Source organism: Chelonia mydas, chromosome 2 (genome assembly GCF_015237465.2).
Source record: "Chelonia mydas isolate rCheMyd1 chromosome 2, rCheMyd1.pri.v2, whole genome shotgun sequence".
Taxonomy (NCBI): Eukaryota; Metazoa; Chordata; order Testudines; family Cheloniidae; genus Chelonia; species Chelonia mydas.
The window spans coordinates 250888088-250912913 of NC_057850.1; the positions used below are offsets into that span (position 1 = coordinate 250888088).

Sequence of the window (24826 nt, forward strand, 5' to 3'; positions counted from 1 at the left end):
CTTTGCGGCAAGCGGGTTCGGAGTCGGTAAAGCCCGGCAGTGTGCACGGTGCTGTCCAGGGCTGCGGGGGCTGCCCCCAAAGGGGTGTGAAAAGCCCTCCCCTTTGCGGCAAGCGGGTTCGGAGTCGGTAAAGCCCGGCAGTGTGCACGGCGCTGTCCAGGGCTGCGGGGGCCGCCCCCAAAGGGGTGTGAAAAGCCCTCCCCTTTGCGGCAAGCGGGTTCGGAGTCGGTAAAGCCCGGCAGTGTGCACGGCGCTGTCCGGGGCTTCGGGGGCCGCCCCCAAAGGGGTGTGAAAAGCCCTCCCCTTTGCGGCAAGCGGGTTCGGAGTCGGTAAAGCCCGGCAGTGTGCACGGCGCTGTCCAGGGCTGCGGGGGCCGCCCCCAAAGGGGTGTGAAAAGCCCTCCCCTTTGCGGCAAGCGGGTTCGGAGTCGGTAAAGCCCGGCAGTGTGCACGGCGCTGTCCGGGGCTTTGGGGGCCGCCCCCAAAGGGGTGTGAAAAGCCCTCCCCTTTGCGGCAAGCGGGTTCGGAGTCGGTAAAGCCCGGCAGTGTGCACGGCGCTGTCCAGGGCTGCGGGGGCCGCCCCCAAAGGGGTGTGAAAAGCCCTCCCCTTTGCGGCAAGCGGGTTCGGAGTCGGTAAAGCCCGGCAGTGTGCACGGCGCTGTCTGGGGCTTTGGGGGCCGCCCCCAAAGGGTTGTGAAAAGCCCTCCCCTTTGCGGCAAGCGGGTTCGGAGTCGGTAAAGCCCGGCAGTGTGCACGGCGCTGTCCGGGGCTGCGGGGGCTGCCCCCAAAGGGGTGTGAAAAGCCCTCCCCTTTGCGGCAAGCGGGTTCGGAGTCGGTAAAGCCCGGCAGTGTGCACGGCGCTGTCCAGGGCTGCGGGGGCTGCCCCCAAAGGGGTGTGAAAAGCCCTCCCCTTTGTGGCAAGTGGGTTCGGAGTCGGTAAAGCCCGGCAGTGTGCACGGCGCTGGGCGTGGGGGGCGGCGCGGCCCCTGCCCCAGGGGATTCAGAGCTTTCCTCCAGTTTCCTGCAGTTCGCGGCTACCAAGCCTGTCTCCTTACTCCTGTGAGTAAGCCCTTCAAAGTCACGAGGCTCATTCCTCGCTCTCAGGTCGCGCTTTTCGTCCGCAGAGCTCAAGGCACTTCGCAAAGGCTGGCCATCAGTATCATCGTTCCCATTTGACGGATGGGGAAACTGAGGCTAAGTGAGATGGGTGCGTCGCCCAGAGCCCAGGTCCCGGGCCCTATCGGCTGGACAAGGCTGGGGCATTGCATCGCATCACAGTGCCACGTATACCTAGAACATCATTGCTTAGAAGGGGCTAATCCTAGACGTCCTAGTACAGTCCTCTGCCCACTAGCCAGAGGCGCCAACTTCCCCTCTTCCCCATGGGTGCTCGACCCCCGCTTCTGCCCCCAGCCCTGCCCCCACTCCACCCCTTCCATGAGGCCCTGCCCCACCCCCTCCCAACAGTCCCCGCCCCAACTCCGCTCCCTTCCAACCCCTTCCCCAAATCCCCACCCCTGCCCCGCCTCCTCCCCCCCGAGCTTGCTAATGCCACCAAACACCTGTTTGGTGGCGGCTGGGCAGGAAGCTCTGGGAGCCAGTAGGCGGAGGAACGGGATGCAGCGCGCTCAGGGCGGAAGGCGGAGGAGGAGATGGGGCAGGGGGGAGGAGCACCCACTATATTTTCCCCGTGGGTGCTCCATGGAGTCAGCGTCTATGCCACTAGCCCACGCTGCTTCTCTGGTTTCCAAAACTGCTCCCTAAGCGCCTGCTCCGAAGCCCAGTGAGTGGAAAGACCCCCATTGATTTCAATGGGCTTTGGAGCAGGCCCTGCATGGAAAGACAAAACAGCGAAGGCCTGATTGTGCCCCCTTTCCTCACACTGGTGAGCGCAAGGCCGCAGTCCTGCAAGGGCCTTCTCAGGGGCTTTCCAGAAGGATCTTAGCTTCTATTAAATAAACAAGTAGGTTTCCCCGTCCTCATGGTGGCTGAGGAAGGCCTGGAGCAAGCGCGACCGAAAGGCTCAGAAACCAGAAGGCACACAGAGAGCACCCGTTGTTTGTTCTTTTAAAAAATCCCATGATTTTTAAACCAATCTCGTGATTTTCTGAGGCCTAATGCATGATTTTTGTATGCTTGGCACTCGTAATGCTGACTGCCACTGAAGCCAGTGGGGCCACTTGTGTGTAAGTTGCCATCCTTGTGAGTCTGGGTTGTGTAATTACAGCTACAATGTGGCTGGGTGACCAGAAAGACCTAATGTGTTGCTTTTGATATATGTAATTGGGTGACTAACAGTGAGTGTAACTCAGTGGCCTAATGGCCCGGCTACTGATTAAGGACTCAGAAATCCTGGGTTCTGTTCCTCGCCTGCTAAATGGCCTTGGGCCAAGCCATTTCACCTTTAAATGTCCTCATATGTAAAACAGGCATATTGGTTCTGACCTCCTCTAAAGCGTGTTCAGATCAACAGCTGGAAAAATGCCTGGTGTTACTGTTTCCAGTCTGTGTGGTTGTCTTGTATTCCAAGCCAATATTGGTGTGGGTTGGTGGTTTTTTTTTTGCTAGTTTCTTCCAGTGCTAGTTAGTGATCAGGAGGGATGTGTGGCGGGGACACATTTTGAGACAGAATTATGATTTTTAAGTTCCTGGTGTGCCTTTAACGAAAATGGGGATCAGCTGGTAGGAAAGGCTCCAATCATTTGCTTTCTTCTCTCGTTAACGACTCCACGTATCCTTTGTATAAAATACTTTTGCCAAAGTTCTCTGTTTCCTTTTCGTTTCCTAATTTTGGACCGTGCATTCTGGAGTTATTTCAAACAAACAAACAACCCCCCATCCAACCTCTTTACTAGGATTGAGTCATTTCTAGCAAACGTTTCTATGCTCTCAGGGTAAGGATGTTTTGGTTTGAGAGCACAGGGCTCCTGAGGCCAGCCACCACTGCCAACTTCTTAAATTTTCAAACAAACACCATCATGTTTTCTCCCTTCCTGGTGCACATGCTTGAGAGACACTCCCCATAACCACCCACAAAGCTACCTCATCATCCTCTTTCAACTTGTGCCTCAAAACTCTCCTAAGCCCCTTGGGATAGTAGACGACTTGTACCTCTGCATACTGGCGAGGCACAATCTAAAGGGGAGGACGCACACGTGACTGCCCCATGTGTCTCCTCTGCCCAGTGACCCGCCACCCTGCACCCAACCTGGGACCGTGGTGCTCTCCCCACCCCAAGTTACCTGTAGGGGGTGGCCTCCGGCTCGCTCGGCCCCTGTCCCTGGCAGCTGGGGTGGCAGTGGGCTGAGTTCTGCCCCCACTAACCCTCCAGCATACTTGGCCCCTGTCCCCAGCATCTGAGCCCAGGCAGGGAGTGGGCAACCGCTGCCTCCCGGCCAGGTTCTTTCAGGCAGAAGTGGCTCTGTTCCGCTCCCAGCCTGACTGCCAGGGAGAGCGGCCGAACGTGCCGGGGGGCAGACACAGGGAGAGAAGGACAGAGCCCCTCTCTCTCCTGGCAAGCCAATTTGGGGTGCACTTGACCCCCCCCCATGCCTCCCCTACGCACTGCCTTATCTTTTCATTCTGTGTTTGTACAGCTCCCAGCATAGTGGGGTCCTGGTCCAGGAGTAGGGTTCCTAGGTGCTATGGTAATGCAAATAATTAATAATAATTAATAATCAGAAGAGGTGGCTTCCATGCCTCGCTCTGACACACATATCCTGTGTGATCCTGTGCAGAGCCAATTCCAAGCCTCAGTTTCCCCATCTGTAAAACTGCTCTGTGACCTTGGGCAAGTCATTGTATGTGGTCTGTGCCTGTTCCTCACCTGTAGGGGAACTAAGGCCCAGAGAGTAAAAATGACTTCCCTAAAGTCACAAAGGAAGTTGGGGGCAGGGAGGAATTGAACCTAGAGCTGGTGACCCATTTCTTTAAGCACAGATGAAATCCCTGGAGTTACACTGCTGTAAAATTCATGTGAGTGCAGAACCATGATCAGAGAAAACGGCTTATTGTTCCTTTGACGTACCTTTCCCCTTCCCTCATGACTTAGATTCTTGAAATCTGTTCTCACCTCTTTTGCTGTATGGTGCTACCCTCTAATGTGAGGATAGCCTTCCTGTGCCACAGTGCCCAGTCCCACTCCACATCAGGGAAAGCGGCATGGGTGCAAATAGCTAGGAGTTTGCATTGGTGCAGTGACGCTGGTCCCAGGCCACCAACAGCTGTACAAGGGCAAATCCCTAGGATAGAAAATGCCCATGTTAAAGGCCCACGTATAATGCTCCCAGCGGTGTGAGTGAAGCAGTCTGATTAAGCCTTAGGTGGCATTTTTACCCCTGCTTTGGACAAGTGTAAATGCCTAGCCAGTGAAGAACTAGGCCTGTCATCTTTCCCTCTGCTGGCTTCTCAGCCATGCAGCAGGAGTCACACAACAGTGTATGCACAGAGTGCCAGGAAGAGTGGGTGTGAACGCAGTTTCAGTTCTATTTTTGTTTCAAACTGGCCAGCGCATTTTGGGGATATTCTTTGTGCCCCTGAGTCACAATCACACACAGCACAGGCTGTACCAGCAAGAGCTGCATTAGGCCTGGTCTACACTGGAAAGTTATATCAGTATCACTGTGTTGGACAGGGTGTGATTTTTTGTACCAATATAGTCATGCCAGTACAGCACCCATGGTTTGGAAGCAGTCAAACTGGCATAAAGGTACCTTATACTGGTATAGTTTATTCCCCTTTCCATATGGGAATAGCTATACTGATATAAAGCACGATTATACCAACATGGCTGCGACCTCCTCACTAGGTAATACTGCTATAAATATACCAGTATTGTTCACACAACACGACTTAGACAAGGCCTAAGAAAGTAACCTGGGAATGTTTATTAGAAAAGCCCCTTTCTTTTGCAAGTGGAGTTGCATGAGCTGAGGTTTGCACGATGCTGGCTGTGGGAGAGGCTTTAGAGTTGCCAAAAGGGTTGGAAGCATAAAGTCTAACCTGATGTAAGGATCTGTTTGGAAAATCGCTGTGTGACGATCAGTCTTTCTCAGCTACCCTAACAACATTTAGATCCATAACGCAGCAAACTTCCTAAATCAGTGCATGGAAGCCAAATCTCTGATCTGGTGCAATCTGCTTGCTAGGCATTTTAATGCAAAGGGAGGATAGCTTAGAGAAAACTGGCTCTAACTGCAGTGAGAGCTAATGGAATGAGTAGGAAGGTAGATGCTACCAGTTGCAGAGTTCCAATCCCAGCTCTCTTGCTAAGTAGCTTTGGCCAATTTTCAAACGCCAGGGCAGGTGCCAGTAGAGATTTGGGGCCCCATCCGAGGAGCTCCGGTAGGGTTTGGGGTGAAAAAGGGATTTTTAAAGGTGGGTTTTGGACATGCCTTATTCCCAGTGCTCTGTGGGATTTTCAGAAGGGCCCATGCAAAATCCTTTGGTGCTCAGGGCTAAGCAGAAACAACCACTAGGTGCATATTAGCATATGCCAATCAGCAGATTGCACATGCTAATGAGGCCTGGACAGCCACTGGGCAGCTGCGTGAAGGAGGGCTGTTTTCAGACACCGCTGGAGAGTGGCCTGAATGATAGGGTTTGGGGCAGGTGCAGGCGATGTGGGAAATGACACCAAGAACAAGGGCAGCAAGAGAAACCAACTATGTGGGCCCAGAACCTAACACCATACATTAAACAAAGACACCCTCCTTCCTCCACCAAGGAAGCATTGGTGGGAAAGGGCTGAAGAACCTCTCTGCCAATGCAGAGCAGAGGCTGTGCGCTCAGACTGTAACTCTGGTAGGAGCCATGGCATGAGCCTGAATATTTAGTCACCCCAGGCCTGACCCCCATCTCATGCAGCCATGGTGTCTAGGGACCAATGTGTTTTCTAACAGGCTGCAGAGTGTCACCTTGAGTCCTTCAGAGGGAGGGACAGTGCTGCTGTCACCTACTTCCCCTCCTCCTTTGTCCTCCTCTAACTCTCCCTCCAAAAGCAATGCACAGGTTGAGGTCCTATTAGATTTTATTACCGTGCAAGTAAAAACAAATTAAAACAGCGGCAAGGACCCAGCCCACGTTCTTTGTCCTCTGCTGGATTTTTAGGTATTTTAGACTCCATGGAAGCTGGAGAGAGAGAGCAGCCCCAGGGGAGCTTCTGAACACCTCCTACAGGTGACACAGGAAATCTGCATTGCAATTCAACATCCCCCACCCCGCCCCTAGTGCTAGAGCGGGACCTGCATTATCTCATAGACCACGGTGAGGTTTTCTGCTGCCACCACCGCATACGGCCTGTCGTTGGCGTGGATCTCTTGGTGCCTGTTGAGGCTTGATTTGCGGGTGAAGTTCTTCCCGCATTTAGTGCAGACGTGGGGCCTGTCCCCGGCATGGATCAGCTGGTGCCTCTTCAGGTGCCCGATGGCACTGTAGCTCTCTCCGCACTCGGTGCATATGTACGGCCCTTCCCGCGTGTGGATCAGCTGGTGCCTCATGAGGTTGGCCTTCTGGCTGAAGCTCTTGCTGCACTGAGGACAGGTGTAGGGCTCCTCCCTTGTGTGGATTCTCTGGTGCGTGATCAGGGTGATCTTCTGCCGGAACCCCTTCCCGCACTCGCTGCATGTGAAGGGCCGCTCCCCCGTGTGGGTCCGGCGGTGTGTGATGAGCTGCGACTTGTCGATGAAGCTCTTCCCGCAGTCAGCGCATTTAAAGGGCCGCTCCCCCGTGTGGATCCTCTGGTGAATGATGATGTTGGACTTCTGGGTGAAGCATTTGCCGCACTCGGCGCACTTGTACGGCCGCTCCCCTGTGTGGATCCTCTCGTGCTGGGCAAGCTGGGACCTCACGAAGAAGCTCTTCTGGCATTGGCCACACTTGAATGGCCGCTCGTCCCGGTGGGTGCGCTGATGCTTGGTGAGGTTGCCTTTCTTGCTGAACTTCTTCCCGCACTCAGAGCACGTGTGAGTCCGCTTTCTCCTCAGGCCTCCCCTTGGGGCGGAGAGTGCTCCCTGGTGGCTTTCCTCGACTTCCAGGCTGGGGGATGGTTCCGCTTCTGTAGTGCTTGTCTTGTGTCTTATGAGATCTCCTGTCAGATCTCTCTCACACCTGTTGGGTTCCTGTGAGCCTTGTCTCCTGAGAGGTCTCCGATGGGCTGTGAGATCTGTTGCTGTTGTATTTCCCTCACACCCACTGGGTTCCTCAGGGCCCTGTCTCCTGTGAGGTCTCCGATGGGCTCTGAGATTCCCCTTCTTAACAAAGCGTTTCCCACATTTGGCATACTCATGTGCTCTCTCTCCTGGCTGTGTGGTACCTACGTGGCTCCCCATGGTGCTGAAGCTTTTCTCATCTCCATCACCCTTGCCATGCTGGGCTCTCCAGTGGGCTGTCAGATCTACCATCTGATCAATGCTTTCCCCATGTTCGCTGCATGGCCCCAGTCTCTCTGGTGCGTCTAATTTAAGGATTTCCATTGTAATGCTGCTCTGCTCCCAGGCTGCCCTGATGGACCAGGCTGCTGGGCTGTTACGGAAGCTTTGTTCGCAGGGAGTGGGTATGTCACATCTGTTTCCGGCTTCGTTTTGCTCTTTCTTTGCTTTATCCTGACTCACGAAGATTTCTACCTTGCATCGGCGTGCTCCCACTTCTCCTTCCTCATTTTGTTTCCTGAGGGGGCTCCCGTTTTTAGTCCACTCCTCTGGACGCTTCTCCTTATTTGAAACCGTTGGGCTTTCATCTGCTGGATGAACAATAAAATACAATCAGGCATTAGTTCAGAGGCTGATGACAGAAGTAAAGCCATAGTCAGGGCTGTTAATTTTGGAGAAAATCTTGGAATGATCACAGCTAAGTTGAAGCCCAGGAGCTGGGGGCATTGTTATGTAAAGCTTAGAGCGGGGGACTAAGTCTCAGAACTTCTGGTCCTTGGGGGCCATCTTGGCCACTGGCTTGCTTGTGACCATGGCAGTTAATCTATGCTCCCGCTACCTCTGCTCCCCCCCTGTGAGCTAGACAACACAGACAGAGGGTGGGAGAAAGGCAATATCACCATCCCTATGTGGCAGACAGAGAACGGAGGCACAGAGAGATTGAAGGATGAAATCCTGGCCCTTCTGAAGTTAATGGGGGTTGGCTTCAGCGGAGTCACGAGTCACACAGCTAGTGTGTGGCAGAACTGGGAGCTGAGGCTGGAACCCCAGCCCATTACTGTAACCACAGGTCCAAAGTCCTCTGCCACGACATCAGTGTTTACTAGTGAAGAAAAAGTCCCTGATTCTGATTCACTTCCACCAGCAGAAATCAGAAGTAACTCCAAAGAAGGTCCTGGAGTTACACTGATGCGAAATTGATTTGAGTCCAGAATCAGTCGCAGAGAGAGCAGCTTCTATTGCCTTTGGCCTAGCCACCAGCCTTCCCCTTTCCCTACTTCCCATTCAAACAAGGATATTACTCATCATTATTACAATAAAGCTTTGTCTTTTATTTCATTTTCAGGTGTTGGGGCTGCTTGTTTTCACAGCTTGTTTCCATTCCTTGCTGCTCCTGCTCTGACCTGCTGATCTGATGAGAGCAGGATGAGAGGCTGTAACAGACTCTGCCACATCCAGTTTCTTTCCTCTCTCTAGCACAAACCCTTGTACACATGGAAGTGTGCGACCACTTACTCACGCCAAAAAGCAACTGTGCAATCTTCCTTGTTCACCCATTTTAAATCGCATCCTTTGGAAACGGTTAAAGCCAAACTCACATCAAGGATGAATTCGGCCCATTGACTTTTAGGGTCTCGTTGCACTACAGAAAGAAATGGCCACTAGCCCATCTGTGTTTCAGTGGAGTGGAAATAGGGTTGACTAATTATTTGAAGGGAAAAAGAAAAGGAGTACTTGTGGCATCCTAGAGACTAACAAATTTATTTGAGCATAAGCTTTTGTGAGCTACAGTTCACTTTGTCGGATGCATGCAGTGGAAAATACAGTGGGTGTTACCATACACACTGTAACGAGAGTGATCAGGTAAGGTGAGCTATTAGCAGCAGGAGAGCCGGGGGGGGGGCGGGGGGAACCTTTTGTAGTGATAATCAAGGTGGGCCATTTCCAGCAGTTGACAAGAACGTGTGAGGAACAGTGGGGGGGTGGGGGGGAGGGAATAAACATGGGGAAAACATGTCTGACAGAGGCTCATTCACCTGCACATCTACCAGTGTGATATATGCCATTATGAGCCAGCAATGCCCCTCCGCCATGTACCTTGGCCAAACTGGACAGTCTCTACGTAAAAGAATAAATGGACACAAATCAGACGTCAAGAATTATAACATTCAAAAACCAGTCGGAGAACACTTCAGTCTCTTTGGTCACTCGATTACAGACCTAAAAGTGGCAATTCTTCAACAAAAAAACTTCAAAAATAGACTCCAGTGAGGGACTGCTGAATTGGAATTAATTTGCAAACTGGATGCAATTAATTTAGGCTTGAATAAAGACTGGGAGTGGATGGGTCGTTACACAAAGTAAAACTAATTCCCCATGGTTCACACGTTCTTGTCAACTGCTGGAAATGGCCCACCTTAATTATCACTACAAAAGGTTCCCCCCTTCCCACCCCTACTTTCCTGCTGGTCATAGCTCACCTTACCTGATCACTCTGGTTACAGTGTGTATGGTAACACCCACTGTTTCATGTTCTCTGTGTATATACATCTCCCCACTGTATTTTCCACTGCATGCATCCGATGAAGTGAGCTGTAGGTCAAAAGCTTATGCTCAAATAAATTTGTTAGTCTCTAAGGTGCCACAAGTACTTCTTTTCTTTTTGCGGATACAGACTAACACGGCTGCTACTCTGAAACCTATTTGAAGGGAAAGTGCTTTAAATTAGGCTTGATCTGCCTATGGACTAAAACACTGTTCCCTAACACTGCGACAGAACCAAGAAATGCCTATGTTAGAACACAGTGCAGTGAAGTGCGGTGCAGTGCATATGGGCACTTAAACAGGATCGCGCATGGCCAGCCCCTAAGGTGTGGTGAGGCCACTTTGCACTGCACCTCTGATGCATTCTGTAGCCGGACAAGGGAGGATGGCCCCAATACATCCAGGCCAGTATGGAGGCATGGCCAGAGGAAAGACGGAGTGGCCTGGGTGCCCTGTTCCTTGCTGATTCCTGGCTGCATCTGGCCTCTAGGAACCAGTGGCAGCTGCTATAACATAGATTTGCACTGCATTGGATGCTCGCTGTGTCCTTTGCTCAACAACAGCATGAAGGCACCACAAGGGCCAATATAACTATTTTTACTAAATATGCCAGGCGTGGCTACATACACATGGCTGTTTCTGGCAGCTTCTAACACCAAGAACACAGTCAGCGCCACTGGAGGCTTCACACACAGCTTAAAAGGATACTGCTCTGCTTTTACATGCGGCAGCAGTCCTTGGCCATAGTGAAGTTTGTGGGTGAAGAGTTAGGACCCGGTCCTGCAAATACACATGGCTGGTCTTAACTTTATTCCCATGAGTAGCCCCAGTGATTTCAGGATCCAGGCCTGAAGGGACAACTTGATGACAGCTGCAGAAGAGAGCTGATGAGAACGACAATCGGTAATAATTAATGCAACATGAGGACGACTTACAGCACAACAACGTATAGTGATGCCGGCATAAAAATGGATTCTTGCTTTAAAATCCAAACACCTGCAAACACTTTGCCTCACTGACATTTTCACAGATATAACCAATGTTCGTAGTCTATGTGGCCCTGATTCAGCAAAGCATATGCTAAACTTTAAAGGCTTGTTTACCTGGGGAAATTGACCAGCAGAATTATAGCTAGGTCAGTATAACTCCTTTTGTGAACACTCCTATTCTGGAATAAAAGTGACATTAAGCTGGTGTAATATACATAATTATACAGCTATACTTCTTCTGGTCAATTTCCCATGTAGATAAACCCGAAGCATGTGAGCAGCTCTGTTGAAGTCAATGCTTAATGTTAAGCATATGCTTAAGTGCTTTTCTGGATCAGAGACCTTATGAATTATCCAACAAATACCCATCATTAACAATAACACTTTGCATATTCAATGCAGATGGCAACTTAAATAAATAGTGTAAAAAACTGTAACAGGGCTCCGTGCTGTCATCAGAGAGAAACTACTCTGTGTCTCAGCATCAGGTAACTAACTAATTGATGATCTAAGGAAAATACACTCACACACCCACCTGCGTGCACACAACCAGGATATGAGCCGCACCACATGGCCTCATCAAGGCAGTTTGGGCTCATTATTTTCATACAGTTTTTAAAATTAAACACAGACGATTATTTTCTTTGACAAGGAGCAACTTTGACGTGTCAGCTGTTAAATAAAAGGACCTTAAAACATAAAAGATTTTGGTCCCATTCTGCTCATCAGCAAATATCCCTGGATATCTTGTAACTTCATTAGCTGTGAAAATATTGTCCCCAGTGCTTGCGTTTAAAGAAACAAGCAGGTGGCACCCAAAAGAATATATATCTGATTCTGATCAAAGAGGGAGATTTAACATCAGTAACTGCTAGACGTATAATATGAAGCTGATCAGAAATTTTCATGAAATATTTCCATGTATCAAACAATCTTTCACTTCTTTCTAGTTTATTCAGTTTCTAGTGATGAAACTTGGCCCATATACAGACACAAAAGACATTCATTGATGCTATCTTAGCTTTGGGAAAACATCCCCTTCAGGCATTTACCTTTTGTTCTCTAAGCATTAGCCAGATGAGGATTTTTCCATCAGAGGTAACTTGGCAACTAACGCAGAGTCCAGACCTCTCGCTTTTTGTCACACAAACACACTGTGGCTCTGCCCATCAGTTATTCTCCTCCAAATGTCTGCTGTGCTGACTCACAGGAAGTCTGTGTCCAGGCTCTAAAAGCTACCGGGGAAAGGGTAAAACACAAGGCAGAGAAACAAAGCCAGCAGAGCAGGGAGAGAGAAAGAGGCTGGAAAATCCTGGTGGATCTGGAAACCAGCTGGCATATGGGCAGAGCCTAGGTACGCTGGCATTGCCAGCCCCATCAGTTCTCCTGAAGATGCAATCAACATCAGCTAACCCTGGGCACTGGTGCATTAGCTGCACAGCTCCTGTTCTAGGGGATTTGCAGTGCCTTGCTGGGAGTTGTAGTCCTCCTGAGTGAGCAGCAAACAATGACTAATGTTGCTTTTTAAAATGAGCCGCCTGCTTTGACTAGAGCTTTTTACTCCCTTGGGTGGAACATTTAGCATGACCTCCAGGGAAGCAGTGTCCCTGGAGCTGTAATTAAGGAGAATAAAGAGCAACTGCTGCAGAGCCTTAGGGAGAAATTTTTCCAGGAATCCTTTCCTTTCCTCTGGTTTCATGGCATGTGGCAAGGCAGAGAGGTGGAGGAGTTGGTCAGGCTTCATGTGGTTGACCTATACCACATGTGGTTGACCTATACCACCAAGTTTGTGGGTATGATTAAGTAGCTGGACCAGGACTTTGTTTATTATATTACACAGTGTGGTTGAAGATGAGATGCACCACACTGTGTAATATAATAAACAAAGTCCTGGTCCAGCTACTTAATCACGCCCACAAACTTTATTTTCCATCTTCTCCTTAATTCGTATGCTGCTGCTGTTAGGGCTACCTGCTCTTTCATCAGCAGGGAGGTTCATCAGAAACAATGTAGCTCCTGATTGGGACTAACACTCCTAGCTTGGGACAGAATCTTTGTTCTTGTTGTTGTCAGCTTGGAGGGCAGAGCTGGTCAGCAAGCTTGCAAGTTAGTGTGATCTGCAAATGCAGAGACACAATTTGCAGGCCCTTTGTGCTGCCAGGGTGTGCAGACCCCATCCCTCGCCTGGCAGGAAGGAGTTAATACTTTTGGCCTCAGAAGAGCCTCAGCTGGCTGCAATCAGTGCGAGGGCATTCAGGAGGGGCCAGGGGCCTGCCAGTGGGGACTAGCTAAAGCAGGGGAGGGAGGTGCTGCACTGCAGGGCAGTAGAAAGATGAACTGGCAAGGAAAGCCATAGTAGACAAGGCTTTGGTGTGAGGACAGGGAAATCCAAGGGGGTTGTGATGAGCCAGGGAAGAGAGATCAGTCTGGTGGGACGAGCTGGTGAATTCTGGAGGTTGCGAAGTCTCAGGGAGAGCGCGGATGCGAGGGTGGAGGATGAATGCTCTGTATGGCGGGCATGACCCTGGGAGGGGAGCTGCTCATTTGACATGCAGCCACTGTGTGGAGTTGGCTTTCCTCAAAGAAGGGAAACCAAGGCACGGTGGTGTATCCAGGCAGGGAGTCCCAGCACAACAAGAAAACAATTGCCCCTCTGCAAATCTTAGCAGCACATGGTACAGGTGCACAATGGAAGTACTAGGTTGCACATAATAAATTGCTGCACAGTTCATTACAGTGACTAGTTAAGAAAGTGTTACTGTGCGGGTATGTGTCAGTATCTGAAAGCTCTCAGTAAGGACACAGCTGTCAATGACATTGGCGTGGGAGAAGATTTTGGGGGTACAGATTGCAAATGTGTGTGAGAGAAATTTGGGCTGGTCAACAATCTTACCACCGAACTTTCCTTTCCTGTGGTTTTCATGGTTTTGTTTTTTCAATGAAAAGTCAAAATTATGCCAAAGGGGGGAGAAAGAGAGAAGCCATTTTCTAACCAGTTCAATATACCTATACACACACAGGCAATTTTCATTCCATCCCTCCAAAACGATACACAATATGCCTTATATGTAAAATACATGCACTAAACGTACTACACATTTATTATTAATATAACTAATTGTTCCTCCCATATAGGATTACCTGGTGTGTGAGTTAGGGAAGTTGGTGGAATATTTTTCAGTGTTTTAATTGTTGCCCATAAGGGGATTCCCTCTCTCATCTCCTCCCCTCCCTGACCCCTCTCTCTCAAAAACACTCTCGCTTTCTTTCAAACCCAGCATTCAAGTATTATCAGAGGGTGGGGCTGTTAATTAAGCTGAGATCTGAAAGAACCCCAGAGATATCTCCCTCCCCTGCTTCCCTCACCTAGGATACCTTTGCCTCCCCACCTCCTTTCTAGATTCCCCCACTCTACTCCATCCTAGGATTTTTAACTTTTGTTTTAGGGGGGTTTTGGTGGAGATTTGTCTTACCACCTACTGTCGCTTTTTGGTTCGTCCTAGCCGCTCTGTTTAGATTGTTTTGAAACCCCTTCCCTCGGTTCCCCTTTTCTGTGTGTTAACAACCCCTTTCCCTGTCCTCTCCTGAGTGTCTCTTCTCCCCTCTTTTCAAGGTGCTCAGTGATCTGGGCTTATTGTCTCTCTAAGATCTCATAAAGCTCCAGGATGAGGCCCTTGGTTGATGGCTCTGCTCCTCCGGCACAGTGGCACTTTCCCATTCCAGGATAAAGCTCTTCTGTGCCAGAGACAGACCTTTCTTGGGGATTGGTGGGAGCCTGTGGAACGAACTCCCCCCGGAACTACTGACCATCCCAAATCTCATCACCTTCCACTTCAAGTGCAATGACCTCCTTCCTTTAACATAAGCACAGGGCAGGATGCACATGTAAATTGAACTTTAAAAACCTGCCATAACAAAACACTCCATTGCGTACACAGTTCTCTTCCGGAGAAGAGAATGACCAACATCACATTTCTTAATGCACCAATAGAAAGCTTTCAGATCCCATGGTCATAGGGGTTGTAGAAGAACCTCTATAGGCTAGAATAGAAGGCTATATGCATGCAAGGTAATGCTGTTGTTACATAAGGGCAATGTGACTCAAATTCAACCCTGCACAAGGGCTCTCCAGGTCTGAAGCAGAACGTAACTGCTGCATTTGGCCTGGTGCTGATCCCTGGCGTAGGGGTGAGTTTAATACCTATGAAAAGCTGCTGGGGTAGGAATCACTAATGAAAAATAGGTTTCAGAGTAACAGCCGTGTTAGTCTGTATTCGCAAAAAGAAAAACAAACACCACCTCGCCAGCAGCCTAGGATACATGCTTTCCTTTATTTCCCAAGCAACATGATTTATATGGAAAGCTGCATCAGAAACAATTCAGCTGCGGAAGTGGAGAACAGAAACCGTGGCCGGCAGAGATGGGCCAAAGTGCACTCAGTGATAGGGGTCCCATTGAATGTAGTCCAGCTTTGGGTTGCTGCATGCCCCCGTGTTGGTCTGTGCATCCATCAGTGAATGGGACTCCCAGGGCCAGATTATCAGCTGGTCCTCTTTGATTTCCATGGAGCAACACTGGTGAACACCAGCCCATGCTCTGGCCACTAGTATTTAGACCCGAGCATATACCAGTGCTGCAGTGGAATGCAGCTAAAATGAGCCTCATTTGTCATGGTCATTCTTCTAGATCATATTTTGTTTCCCCAAATCTTACTCATCCTGATGCATTTCCTCCTTGCTTACCCTGATCGGGGGGAGGGACATTTGGCTGTCAGGATCCCACTAGAAGTAATTATTTGATGTTATCAAAGGTCAAAAATGAGTTGCACCTTTTGGGTGATGCAGCCTATTCAGCTGCAGGTGACAATTACTGCACCTTTGTTGGCCTGCTAATTAGAACCTGCCTTAGCATTAAAACAGATGGCAGCATTTGCTTCGCCCTGGCAGGATGGAGACTTTGCCCTGTACATGTCTGGAAAGGCTTTGTTTTGTGCGTGTGGGGATAGCAATCACGTGGCTGTCTCCTAATGCTCAGAGCAAGTTGTCCTTATAACAAGATTCACTGTACCTGGCCAGCGCAGGATGTTGCTGTCAGAAGAATTTGCTTCCGGAATCAGTGGTTGGATCAATGTAAGGTCCAAGGATTGCAAGCTGTTGAGCGTGGCCTGAGCAGGTCTCACTGCCCTTTAGGAGGTGCTCTGCACCCTGCAGGACCGGTCCTACGGTAGCTGCCTGAAGTCTGAGATGTCGGGAGTGGAGCTGTCATTGGTATATTTTTGAATGCTCAGCCACTTCGAGCTTTGCTCGGTGATATGCGGGATATATCATTTTGGAACTCCACCTGCTGATACATTAGGTTCACATGTCCCGTACACTGGTGTTTCTTGGCACGGTCAAGCTAAATCTGCCTGCAGTCGGCATGCCCAAAGAACTGCTGCTGGTTTTTTTTTTAAACACACTGCAATACAACAGAGCAAAACACATCGCCTTTCGCAGCAAACCAGTTTTTAAAGTGGCTTTGAAAGTTCTTCTGCTCTCAGCGGCCAGAACACTAGCCTCTGCGCCCTCAGGGGCTGATTTTGATTGTCCATAAGGACTTGCTGAGTTGACCAAGATTGCAGCAAAATAACACCCTGGATCTTAAAATGAACTAACGAAAACCAAAGGCAGGGTTGGCAGTAGGGAGCAAACTCAGACCTTTTGAAGGATCTGGCAGCTTTGAGGCTTTCAGCAGAGGTAGCATGTTTATTGGAGTCTAGAAAGAACCTTGCTGCCACTCCACAACACAATCAGTCCCTCTGGGACCTGGGCAATGGCCTGTCCCATCAAGCACAGTATCCAAAATTGTCAAAGTAGGATGCCTAAGAGTAGGCACCTAAATCCATATTTAGGCATCTGCTATTCTTCGTTTGCGGCAGCATCCGGGAGCCTCAGTCATAGGACCCTGTTATGCTAGGCACTGTACAAACACAGGACAAAATGATGGGCCCTGCCCCGAAGAGTTTACCTGCTATGTAACTGTGGGGGCGGGAGGGCTAAATATGTGGGGTGCTTCACAGAGGTGCTGAGGCCCGGCAGCTCTCATGGGAGTTGTAGGGACTCAGCACTTCTGAACTTTCGGCCGCTTGTTTAGGCACCCGAATATGGATTTATTGCCTGGTGTTAGGCGTGCAAGTTTGAACATTTCCCCCCATGTTTCTATGTGGCGAGATGGGCCTAAGCTAGACGCATGGCTGCCGAGCCCCTTGATCTGCAGGGGATTTTGGTTCCATGGCTGGGCTTTGAGTCTCCGACTATTTCCCATGGAGGTCTGGCGCTGAATCTCAACCACGAAGCCATTACCTTTGCAGCTCTAAACATCATGGCTTGAGCAATGTCCATGACTGGCCAAGCAGGAGGGTAGCACAAATTGCTCTCCCTCCTTATAAGGAAAGCCAGAACTTTGTGGCATGGAGGCATCTCTGATTTTCAATGTGTCGCTCTCTAAATAGATCTGGAGCGGGACAGGGGCTGGCTGGCTTTCCCTTTCCTCCGGGATTTATTTTTCATTCTTTGTCTCCACCCCGTTTTGCGTCTCTACTCCCCTCCCCTCCCCTAATTTCTGTAACTCTGTATTTCCAGTGGTTGCGGGGTTTACAGATTCTATCAGATGCTTCTATTGTGTTCTGGTTTTTAATCTTCCTTCATTTTACTGAGTGCCAAACCCTGCTCACACACTCAATGGAAGCATGTATCTGAGGACAGAATTTGGCTCATGCTGTTCTGTAGGGGCAAACCGGCCAGCACCAGTAAGTATCTCGGCCGTCTTCCTCTTGTCCTCAGCATTATGAATGATCCAGAACCTTTCAAACAGAATCTCCACTGGTGCTCAGCGCTCACAGCTCCCATTGACGTAATCAGGCGTGCTGGGGGCTCTGGGGTTCTCCACACATTCATTCATGTTCATTCCGTGTATGTACTTATCTCATTCTGTTAGTTTAGTCTTCGTTCTGGTCTGGTTTGTTTCGTTCTAGTCTGATTCCGAGCACAGAACTAATGTAACCTTCAAACTGATCTTCTGCTCAATATTTATGGCTGGATTTACAAAAGCACTTGATGCCGGCTCAGCTCTGCCACCAGGGGGAGTTTGACCATTGACTATGATGGGAGCAGAGATAGGAAAAAGGGTGTTCAGTGCGGAGCTAAGTCCCGCCCTCAAACCCTTGACAAGTCGCCCTGACCCAATTCCTCCCTCTTCTTGTTGGTGCTTAAATGGAGAACCTGATGTGAGGGTGGGGGTGAGAATGGGGGAATCACTTAAAAACCAATTCTTTTAAAGGGACTTACGGATTTTCTCCTGTCCAAAAGTGATTCCAAGACGGTCGGTGGCTACTGAGGAGTGCGATTAGACAAAGTCCCAAAGAACAAAATGTGGAGGGCCCATCACCATGTTAAACGGATGGCTCAGAAGCTAAAATGTCAAGTGCTTTGGATGGATCCCTGAAGGATTGGTACTTCTTAGGATCGTTATATGCAGAAGGGGACAGGCAGAGAGAGGCGGAAGAAATGGCCGACGTAGAGGTGGAATTCAAGAAGTCCTCAGTGCGCAGAATGGCCGCTTGCCCGTGTAGCTCCTTCTGTGTCCGTTTCTCCTTCTTGTACTGCTTTGCCTATGTGGCCCCAATCCAGAAAAACACTTAGGCCTGGGCTAAACTTGAAGTGCAGCTGGTCAAACATTTTCAAAGGTTTTGTTTTGTGTTAGCGTATGTATGTGTTGCAAAATGTGACTTAGTTGAGATCAAACTTTTCTGCAGGAAAACATGAATGCTTTTCAATTAAACTTTTTGAGGTTTCCGAGACAGCATTTCAAAATGAATGGCAGTGTTTCCTTTCAAAATGCCCATTTAAAATTAAATATTCTGAATTGATACTTTGTATCAGTTGAAAATGCTGAAATGTTGCATTTTGAAGCTTCCAAACTGAAAATTTTTTGGAACTTTTCATTCTGTGAAAATGCGATCCCGGGATGCATAAACAGGGGAAACTCGAGTAGGAGTCGAGAGGTTAATTCACTTCTGTATTCAGTGCTGGTGCTGGAATATTGTGTCCAGTTCTGGTGCCCACAATTCAAGAAGGAAGTTGATAAACTGGAGAGGGTTCAGAGAAGAGCCACAAACATGTTTAAAGGGTTAGAAAACATGCCCTATTGTGATTGAGTTATTTGAGTCTATCAAAGAGAAGGTTAAGAGATTATTTGATTACAGTCTATAAGTATCTATATGGGAACAAATATTTAATAATGGGCTCTTCAGCCTAACAGAAAAAGGACTAACACCATGTTGCACTCAGAGCTCATGTTCAACTGATTATCCACCATGACCCCCAAATCTTTTTCATTGTCACTGCTTCCCAGGAGAGAATTGCCTGTCCTATAAGGATGGCCTACATTCGTTGTTCCTAGCTAGAGACATGTCCATTTAGCCGTATTAAAATGCATACTGTTTGCTTGTGCCCAGTTTACCAAGCAATCAAGATCACTTTTCATTATTTACCACTCCCACAAGTTTTATATCCTCTGCAAAGTTCATCAGTGATGATTTTATGCTTAATTCCAGCTCATTGATAAAAATGTTAAGTAGCGTAGGGCCAAAAACCAATCGCTGCAGGACCCCACTGGAAACAGGCCCACTTGGTGATGATTCCCCATTTACAATTTCATTTTGAGACTTATCAGTTAGCCAATTAGCTTGAATCCATTGAATGTGTGCCATGTTAATTTTACATTGTATTTACACCATATTTAAGCAGCAGATGCTGAGAGAAATGTTATATTTTATTATAGGAGTTCAGGAAAACCTCACAGATACAAAATATCAACGCCCTGTGGAGGTCCCTAGTTCTGTGCTGGGTCTGGGTTATTTGGTTCATATGCAATGGAAATCACAACACAGTGCAGTTCCACACTGAGCAACTTGCTGCTTTGATGAGAGCCCAAAGGGGGGATGTCCATTGCACAGATCTCTGCTACAACCCATCCTTACCCTCTGCGAGGGATCTCACTGGAGCAGTCGGGCTCTGCCGGACATCAGAAGCAACAGCAATGATCTTTGCCATCACCACTTGATGCGGCAGGTGGGGACCTTTTGGTGCCTGTTGAGCCTCGATTTCTGAGTGACGCTTCTCCCAAGTGCCAGAACTACGTGAGGCCTCGCCCCTCTGTTGGGCTGCTGGGGCGTCTTTAGATTCCCCCTGGTGCCCCGTGTGTAGGAACAATCTCCGCCCTAGCATGGAGCCTCTGATGCCTCATCAGAGTCATCTCCTGACTGAAGCTCTTCCCTCACTCGGTACCCTCTGCCCTCCCACACTGAAGACAGGCAAAGGGCCTCTCCTGGCCATGGCTGTGCTGGGGTGACGGTGTTCATTTTCTGGATGAAGCTCTTCTCTCACACTCTGCACCAATCGGGTGTCTCGCTCGATCCGCTGGCATATCATGAGCTGCGACCTCTCAATGAAGCCTTCGCTGCAGGCGCTGCCTTCATGGGGCCTGTCCTGCCTGTGGGTCAGCGCGTGCCTGGTGAGGTGAACTTCTCCCCACGCTGGTGCACGGGTACTCCCTCTTCCCCACCTGGGCTTTCTTCCACGTCAAATGACTTCCTCTGAGAGCCAGCCCTTCCCCGTTCTCGGCCAGTGATTTTCCCAGTGCACTGCTTATTGGCTGAGCTACCCCTTGACCCGAGTGACCTCTGCAGACCCTGCTCTCATGTGGCCTCCTTGCTGGGCAAGCTGTCTGGTGGGCCGCGAGGTTTTCAGCAGTCTGGAGCCGTTCCTCGGGCTCAGTGTGTACGTAGGAGCCTCCTTCTGGGTGGATTCCTGCTATGATGGGACTGAAGTTGTTCTCAGTGCTGTGGTCCTCACCTGCATTGAGCTGAGCCCTCTGGGGCACTGTACTCCTCACCACACTGAGGCTTATTTGCTGTCCATCATGTGCATCCAGCTCCTCTTTTATGTGGATTCTCGGCGGTGGCATAGAAGCCGGCTGGGGACCGATGCTGTTGATATACCCAGAAATGTGTTGGTGTGGCCTCTCTCCCACGGCAGCCTCGGGTGCACCTTGAGGGTCTTCTTATGTGTGAAGCTTTCGCTTTACCTGGGGCACATGTAGGGCTATTCGTCCTGGTGTATCCTCTGGGGCATGGCCAGGGAGAACTTAACAAACCACTTCCCACACTGGCTGCTGCACTTATGGGGGAGTTTCCTGCAGGTCGACCAGCTGGTGTGTCTTAGAGGTCTTTTTGTGCACAAAGCGCTCCCTGCAGGCATAGGGCCTCTGGCCTGTGTGGCTCCTCTGGTGCATCGTGAAGTTCTCCTTCCAGGTAAAGCTCTTCCTGCACTGGGCACAGACTAACAGCTGCTTGCCCGGGTACCTCCTCCTGTGTGTGGCCACGGTTATGTCGGTGATGAAGCTCTTCCTGCAGTTGGTGCAGATGTAGGGTCCTGCCCGGGAGTGGATCTTCTGGTGGTGACAACAGGGATCTTCTGGCTGAAGCACCTCCTCACTGCAAGCAGGTATAAGGCTTCTCGCCCATCTGGGTCCTCGGCTGGCCAGTGAGGGTTATTTTCTTGATGAATCCTTTCCTACAGTCACTACACATGAACGACCTCTCTCCCATGTGGATTTCCAGGGGAGTCTTCCTGAACATTTTCCCGCACTCAGGACATTTGTACAGTCTCTGCCAGGTGGGTTCTAGAGAGCTCTCCATGGTAACGACTCTTCTCACATCAGGCCCAGGCTTATTCCAATCCTTGCTGCTGAGTTTGGCATCACTCCTATCATTTCCTATCACTCCTTCCCCAGCCTGGTGTGTTTCCTTCCTTTGCGGTTTTCCCTGAGCCAAGGGGAAGTTGCAGTTGGTTTGTTAAACCAAACCCTTGGAAGCATTGTCTTTGCTCTCTTTAATTTATGGCCTGGTCCTTCCTTGGGCAGTTCCTGTTTTGTTCCTCTGTGTTCATGCCACACAGTCACATGCTGCATAGAAAAGGAAATCCTGGCGTTAGTTCAAAGGCTGGTGCCTGGCATGATCACTACACAGGGATTTTCAAAAGCACTGAGCATTGGCCTTACTCTGCGCTCCTTGCAGTCGTTGGGAGAACTCCCCCTGACTCCCCTGGGAGCAGAGTGAGGCCAGCGCTGAAGGCTGTTGAAAATCCCACCCTAAATCCTAGCCCATCAGATTTTAGTATGGGAGGTTCTGACGCTTTTCAGGGCGCCGAGGGTTTGTGTGTCACCTTGTTGCCACCTGCCTGCAGCGTGAGGGAGTCTTGCCTGTGCCAGCTGGGTGTTCGTTCCTGTGATAAATGAAGTGTGTGTGGGGAGGTGGCTCCCTTTTATGAACACCCGGCCAGCCAGTTAGCTATAAAACCGCTGTTAGTAGCTGTTCTCTACTTGCTTTACCTGTAAAGGGTTAACAAGCCCACAGGTAGAAGGAAGGGAGTGGGCACCTGATCAAAAGGGCCAATGGGAGGGCTAGAACTTTTTTAAATTGAGAAAAAACTTTCCTTTGTCTGTTTGTTGTGTTTCTCTGGGAAAGAGGTTGAACAGGGAGCAGTTATGCTGTGAGAAGCTGAAAGCCAAGTATAAAAACCCATCAGATCATACCTAAAGATTGCTTATCTAAAACCCCAAAAATGTAAGTAAATTAGGGAATGTCTAGGAAGATGCAATTAGGGTTATTTATTTTATTTTTTACTGGCTTGTGGACTCCTCTGTGCTAACCCCAAATGCTTTTGTTTTGCTTGTAACTTTTAAGCTGGACCTCAAGAAGGTTATTCTTGATGTTGAAATTTTGTAAGTGGGTTTTTTTAAGTCTAGCAAAAGCCTAAGTTCCAGATGTATTTTCTTTCTTTTTGTTTTTAATAAAATTTTACCTTTTTCAAGAACAGGATTGGATTTTTGGTGTCCTAAGAGGTTTGCGCATGTTGTTTAATTGGCTGGTGGCAACAGCTGATTTCCTTTATTTTTCTTTCTCAGCTCTTCCCTTGGGGGGTGAAAGGGCTTGAGACTACCCCACAGGAAGGAATTTCCAAGTGCGCCTTTCTGGTTTCAAAGGTGGTTTGTTTGTTTGTTGTATTTGGGTGGTGGCAGCATCTACCCATCCAAGGTCAGAGAGAAAATGTAACCTTGGGAGTTTAATACGAGCCTGGAGTGGCCAGTATTACTTTTTAAAAATCCTTGTGGGCCTCCACCTTCTGCACTCAAAGTGCCAGAGTGGAGAATCAGCCTTGACAGCTCCCTAAAACAACCGGGCTATCAGGCACTCTTCTCCAGCATTTGCTTTACACCCCCGTCCCTGAATCCCTTCAAAGTGTCCCCCTATGGTGTCCAGCCACTGGATACCCACAGAAATCTCAGATCCTCTATTCCCAGAGTGTACCTCAGTTTACCAGTTTTACCCTAGACCACCACACCGGCATCACACACAGCCCTTGAGTTATAGTAAAACATAAGGAAATTTACTGAAGAAAGAACAGAGATTCAAACAGAAATAAGTAATGGAAACAAATGGTTACATAAGAAACAAAACAATCAAATGTGAACTAGGGCCTGCGCTTATGACTAATCACCTTTTCTGTCTAAAGTAGATTCCCAACACAAAGCCTCTTGCAGCATTAGCTGCCCCCCAAGGAGCTAGGGCCCAGTCTTGCATGACACACCACCGCACATCAAGGTACCTCCTCAGTGAATAGGTCCAGAGGGTCTTCCTCCACCCTGTGATATACTGAATCAGCCTCTTGTCTTTATTCACCAGAGATCCCCTCAGTGCCCTGTCCTTCCATTTCACTGCCAAGTGCTTTCCATGTTTAGAGTTTGTTTTTGACAGTTTTCTGCTGGCTCTTTTGGGTTGGTGCAATGGTGGACAATGGAACAATACCTGACATAACTGGCTAGCCAGGGAAATGTGACAGCTCCCTCCAGCTTGCATGGGCCATCACCAAGACCTAAAATTCCCTGGTGACTCACTTTCACGCCAAGACCATACGGCATTATTTTCAATGTAGCTACATTATTCCTTAAATATTACCCCTCCACACATCTCGCAATGATTATGAGCATCAATAAGTTACAAGCTTTCTGTAGAGACCTCACATGCTATCTTTTATGGATAAATACTGTGAAAATGGAGTATTAGGTGTAGTGAGTTGGTCAGGTCTGGGGCAGGAGTTGCTTATAAAAAACAGTGAAACCTGTGGCAGTTGGCACCAGTGGGCCTCTGTGTCTGTCTGTGTCAGTCTGGGTTGACAAGGATTAAACACAGTCAACATCTGATGTCTATTCTGAAGCCTGATCGGGGCCTGGGTGATCTGAATCAAGTTCTCAGTGGGCAGGAATCCATCTCTCTCTCCCTCCCTCCCTCTTTTCTCTCCGCCCCTTTTCCTCCCCCCTGGGTTATCTATCAGCTACTTTCCCACCATACTCAAAACACATTACAAATGTAAGAAGGGAAAAATACTTTTGAGATATTTACAAATGAAAGTCTGTGTGGGCGAGAGTGAGACCCTCTCTAAATGTAATGTCTGGCCAGGTACGTAATACACCCTTCGGGCAACGGCAGTGCTGGTGCCATTGCACCAACTAGAAGGACATTGGAGTGTTCGTAGTGATGGTGTGTGAACAGCAGTGTGGGGAACTTTACACTCTGGAAGCAGTGGTCGTGGGTCATGCCATTAATTTATTCCTCCCCTTGAGTCCTGGGTTCTATATTTAGTCTGGGATTTTCCAAGAAAATCAGTCCTCATCCTCTTAGAAAAATGCAGGCATCTAAATACCTTCACCAAAAAATAAATATGAAAAAAGTAAACTTAAGGAAAGGACAAAAGCTGGGTGCAGATAAATACCTGGGGGGTGAATTATGCAACCATCACACCTTCAGATGCTCTGCATAAATACTGCTCAAGGCAGAGCGTGTTTGTCTGGCTGATGGCTAGAGGAAGGAACTAAGAGAGATGAACCAAGACTGCAGTTCCAATTCTACCATGCTGACTAGTTGTTTGAGTATAGATGTGTTTCGTCCCCTCTCTCTGTGGCTCAATTTATTATCCATATGGAAAACGGGCCTAATAATTCCCTGCCCGTTAGAGCTTAATGCATTCATGTTAAAGGCCCTGCCTCC

At 49.0% G+C, this 24826-nt stretch overlaps 1 protein-coding gene across 2 annotated transcripts; it reads right to left on the minus strand.

Moving 5' to 3' along the window:
• Window positions 1-5288: 5288 nt before the first annotated feature.
• LOC114021047 (zinc finger protein 501) lies at window positions 5289-12182 on the minus strand. 2 transcript variants are annotated; one of them, XM_037891185.2, is made up of 2 exons: window positions 11733-12182; window positions 5289-7734 (listed from the first exon to the last, which is right to left on the minus strand). In XM_037891185.2, the coding sequence occupies exon 2, from the start codon at window positions 7469-7471 to the stop codon at window positions 6230-6232; it is 1242 nt and encodes a 413-aa protein (XP_037747113.1). In that variant the 5' UTR covers window positions 7472-7734; window positions 11733-12182; the 3' UTR covers window positions 5289-6229. The 2 variants fall into 2 exon arrangements, with proteins under 2 accessions (XP_037747113.1, XP_027684658.2); XM_027828857.3 differs by having other exon boundaries at window positions 5289-7737.
• Window positions 12183-24826: the final 12644 nt, after the last annotated feature.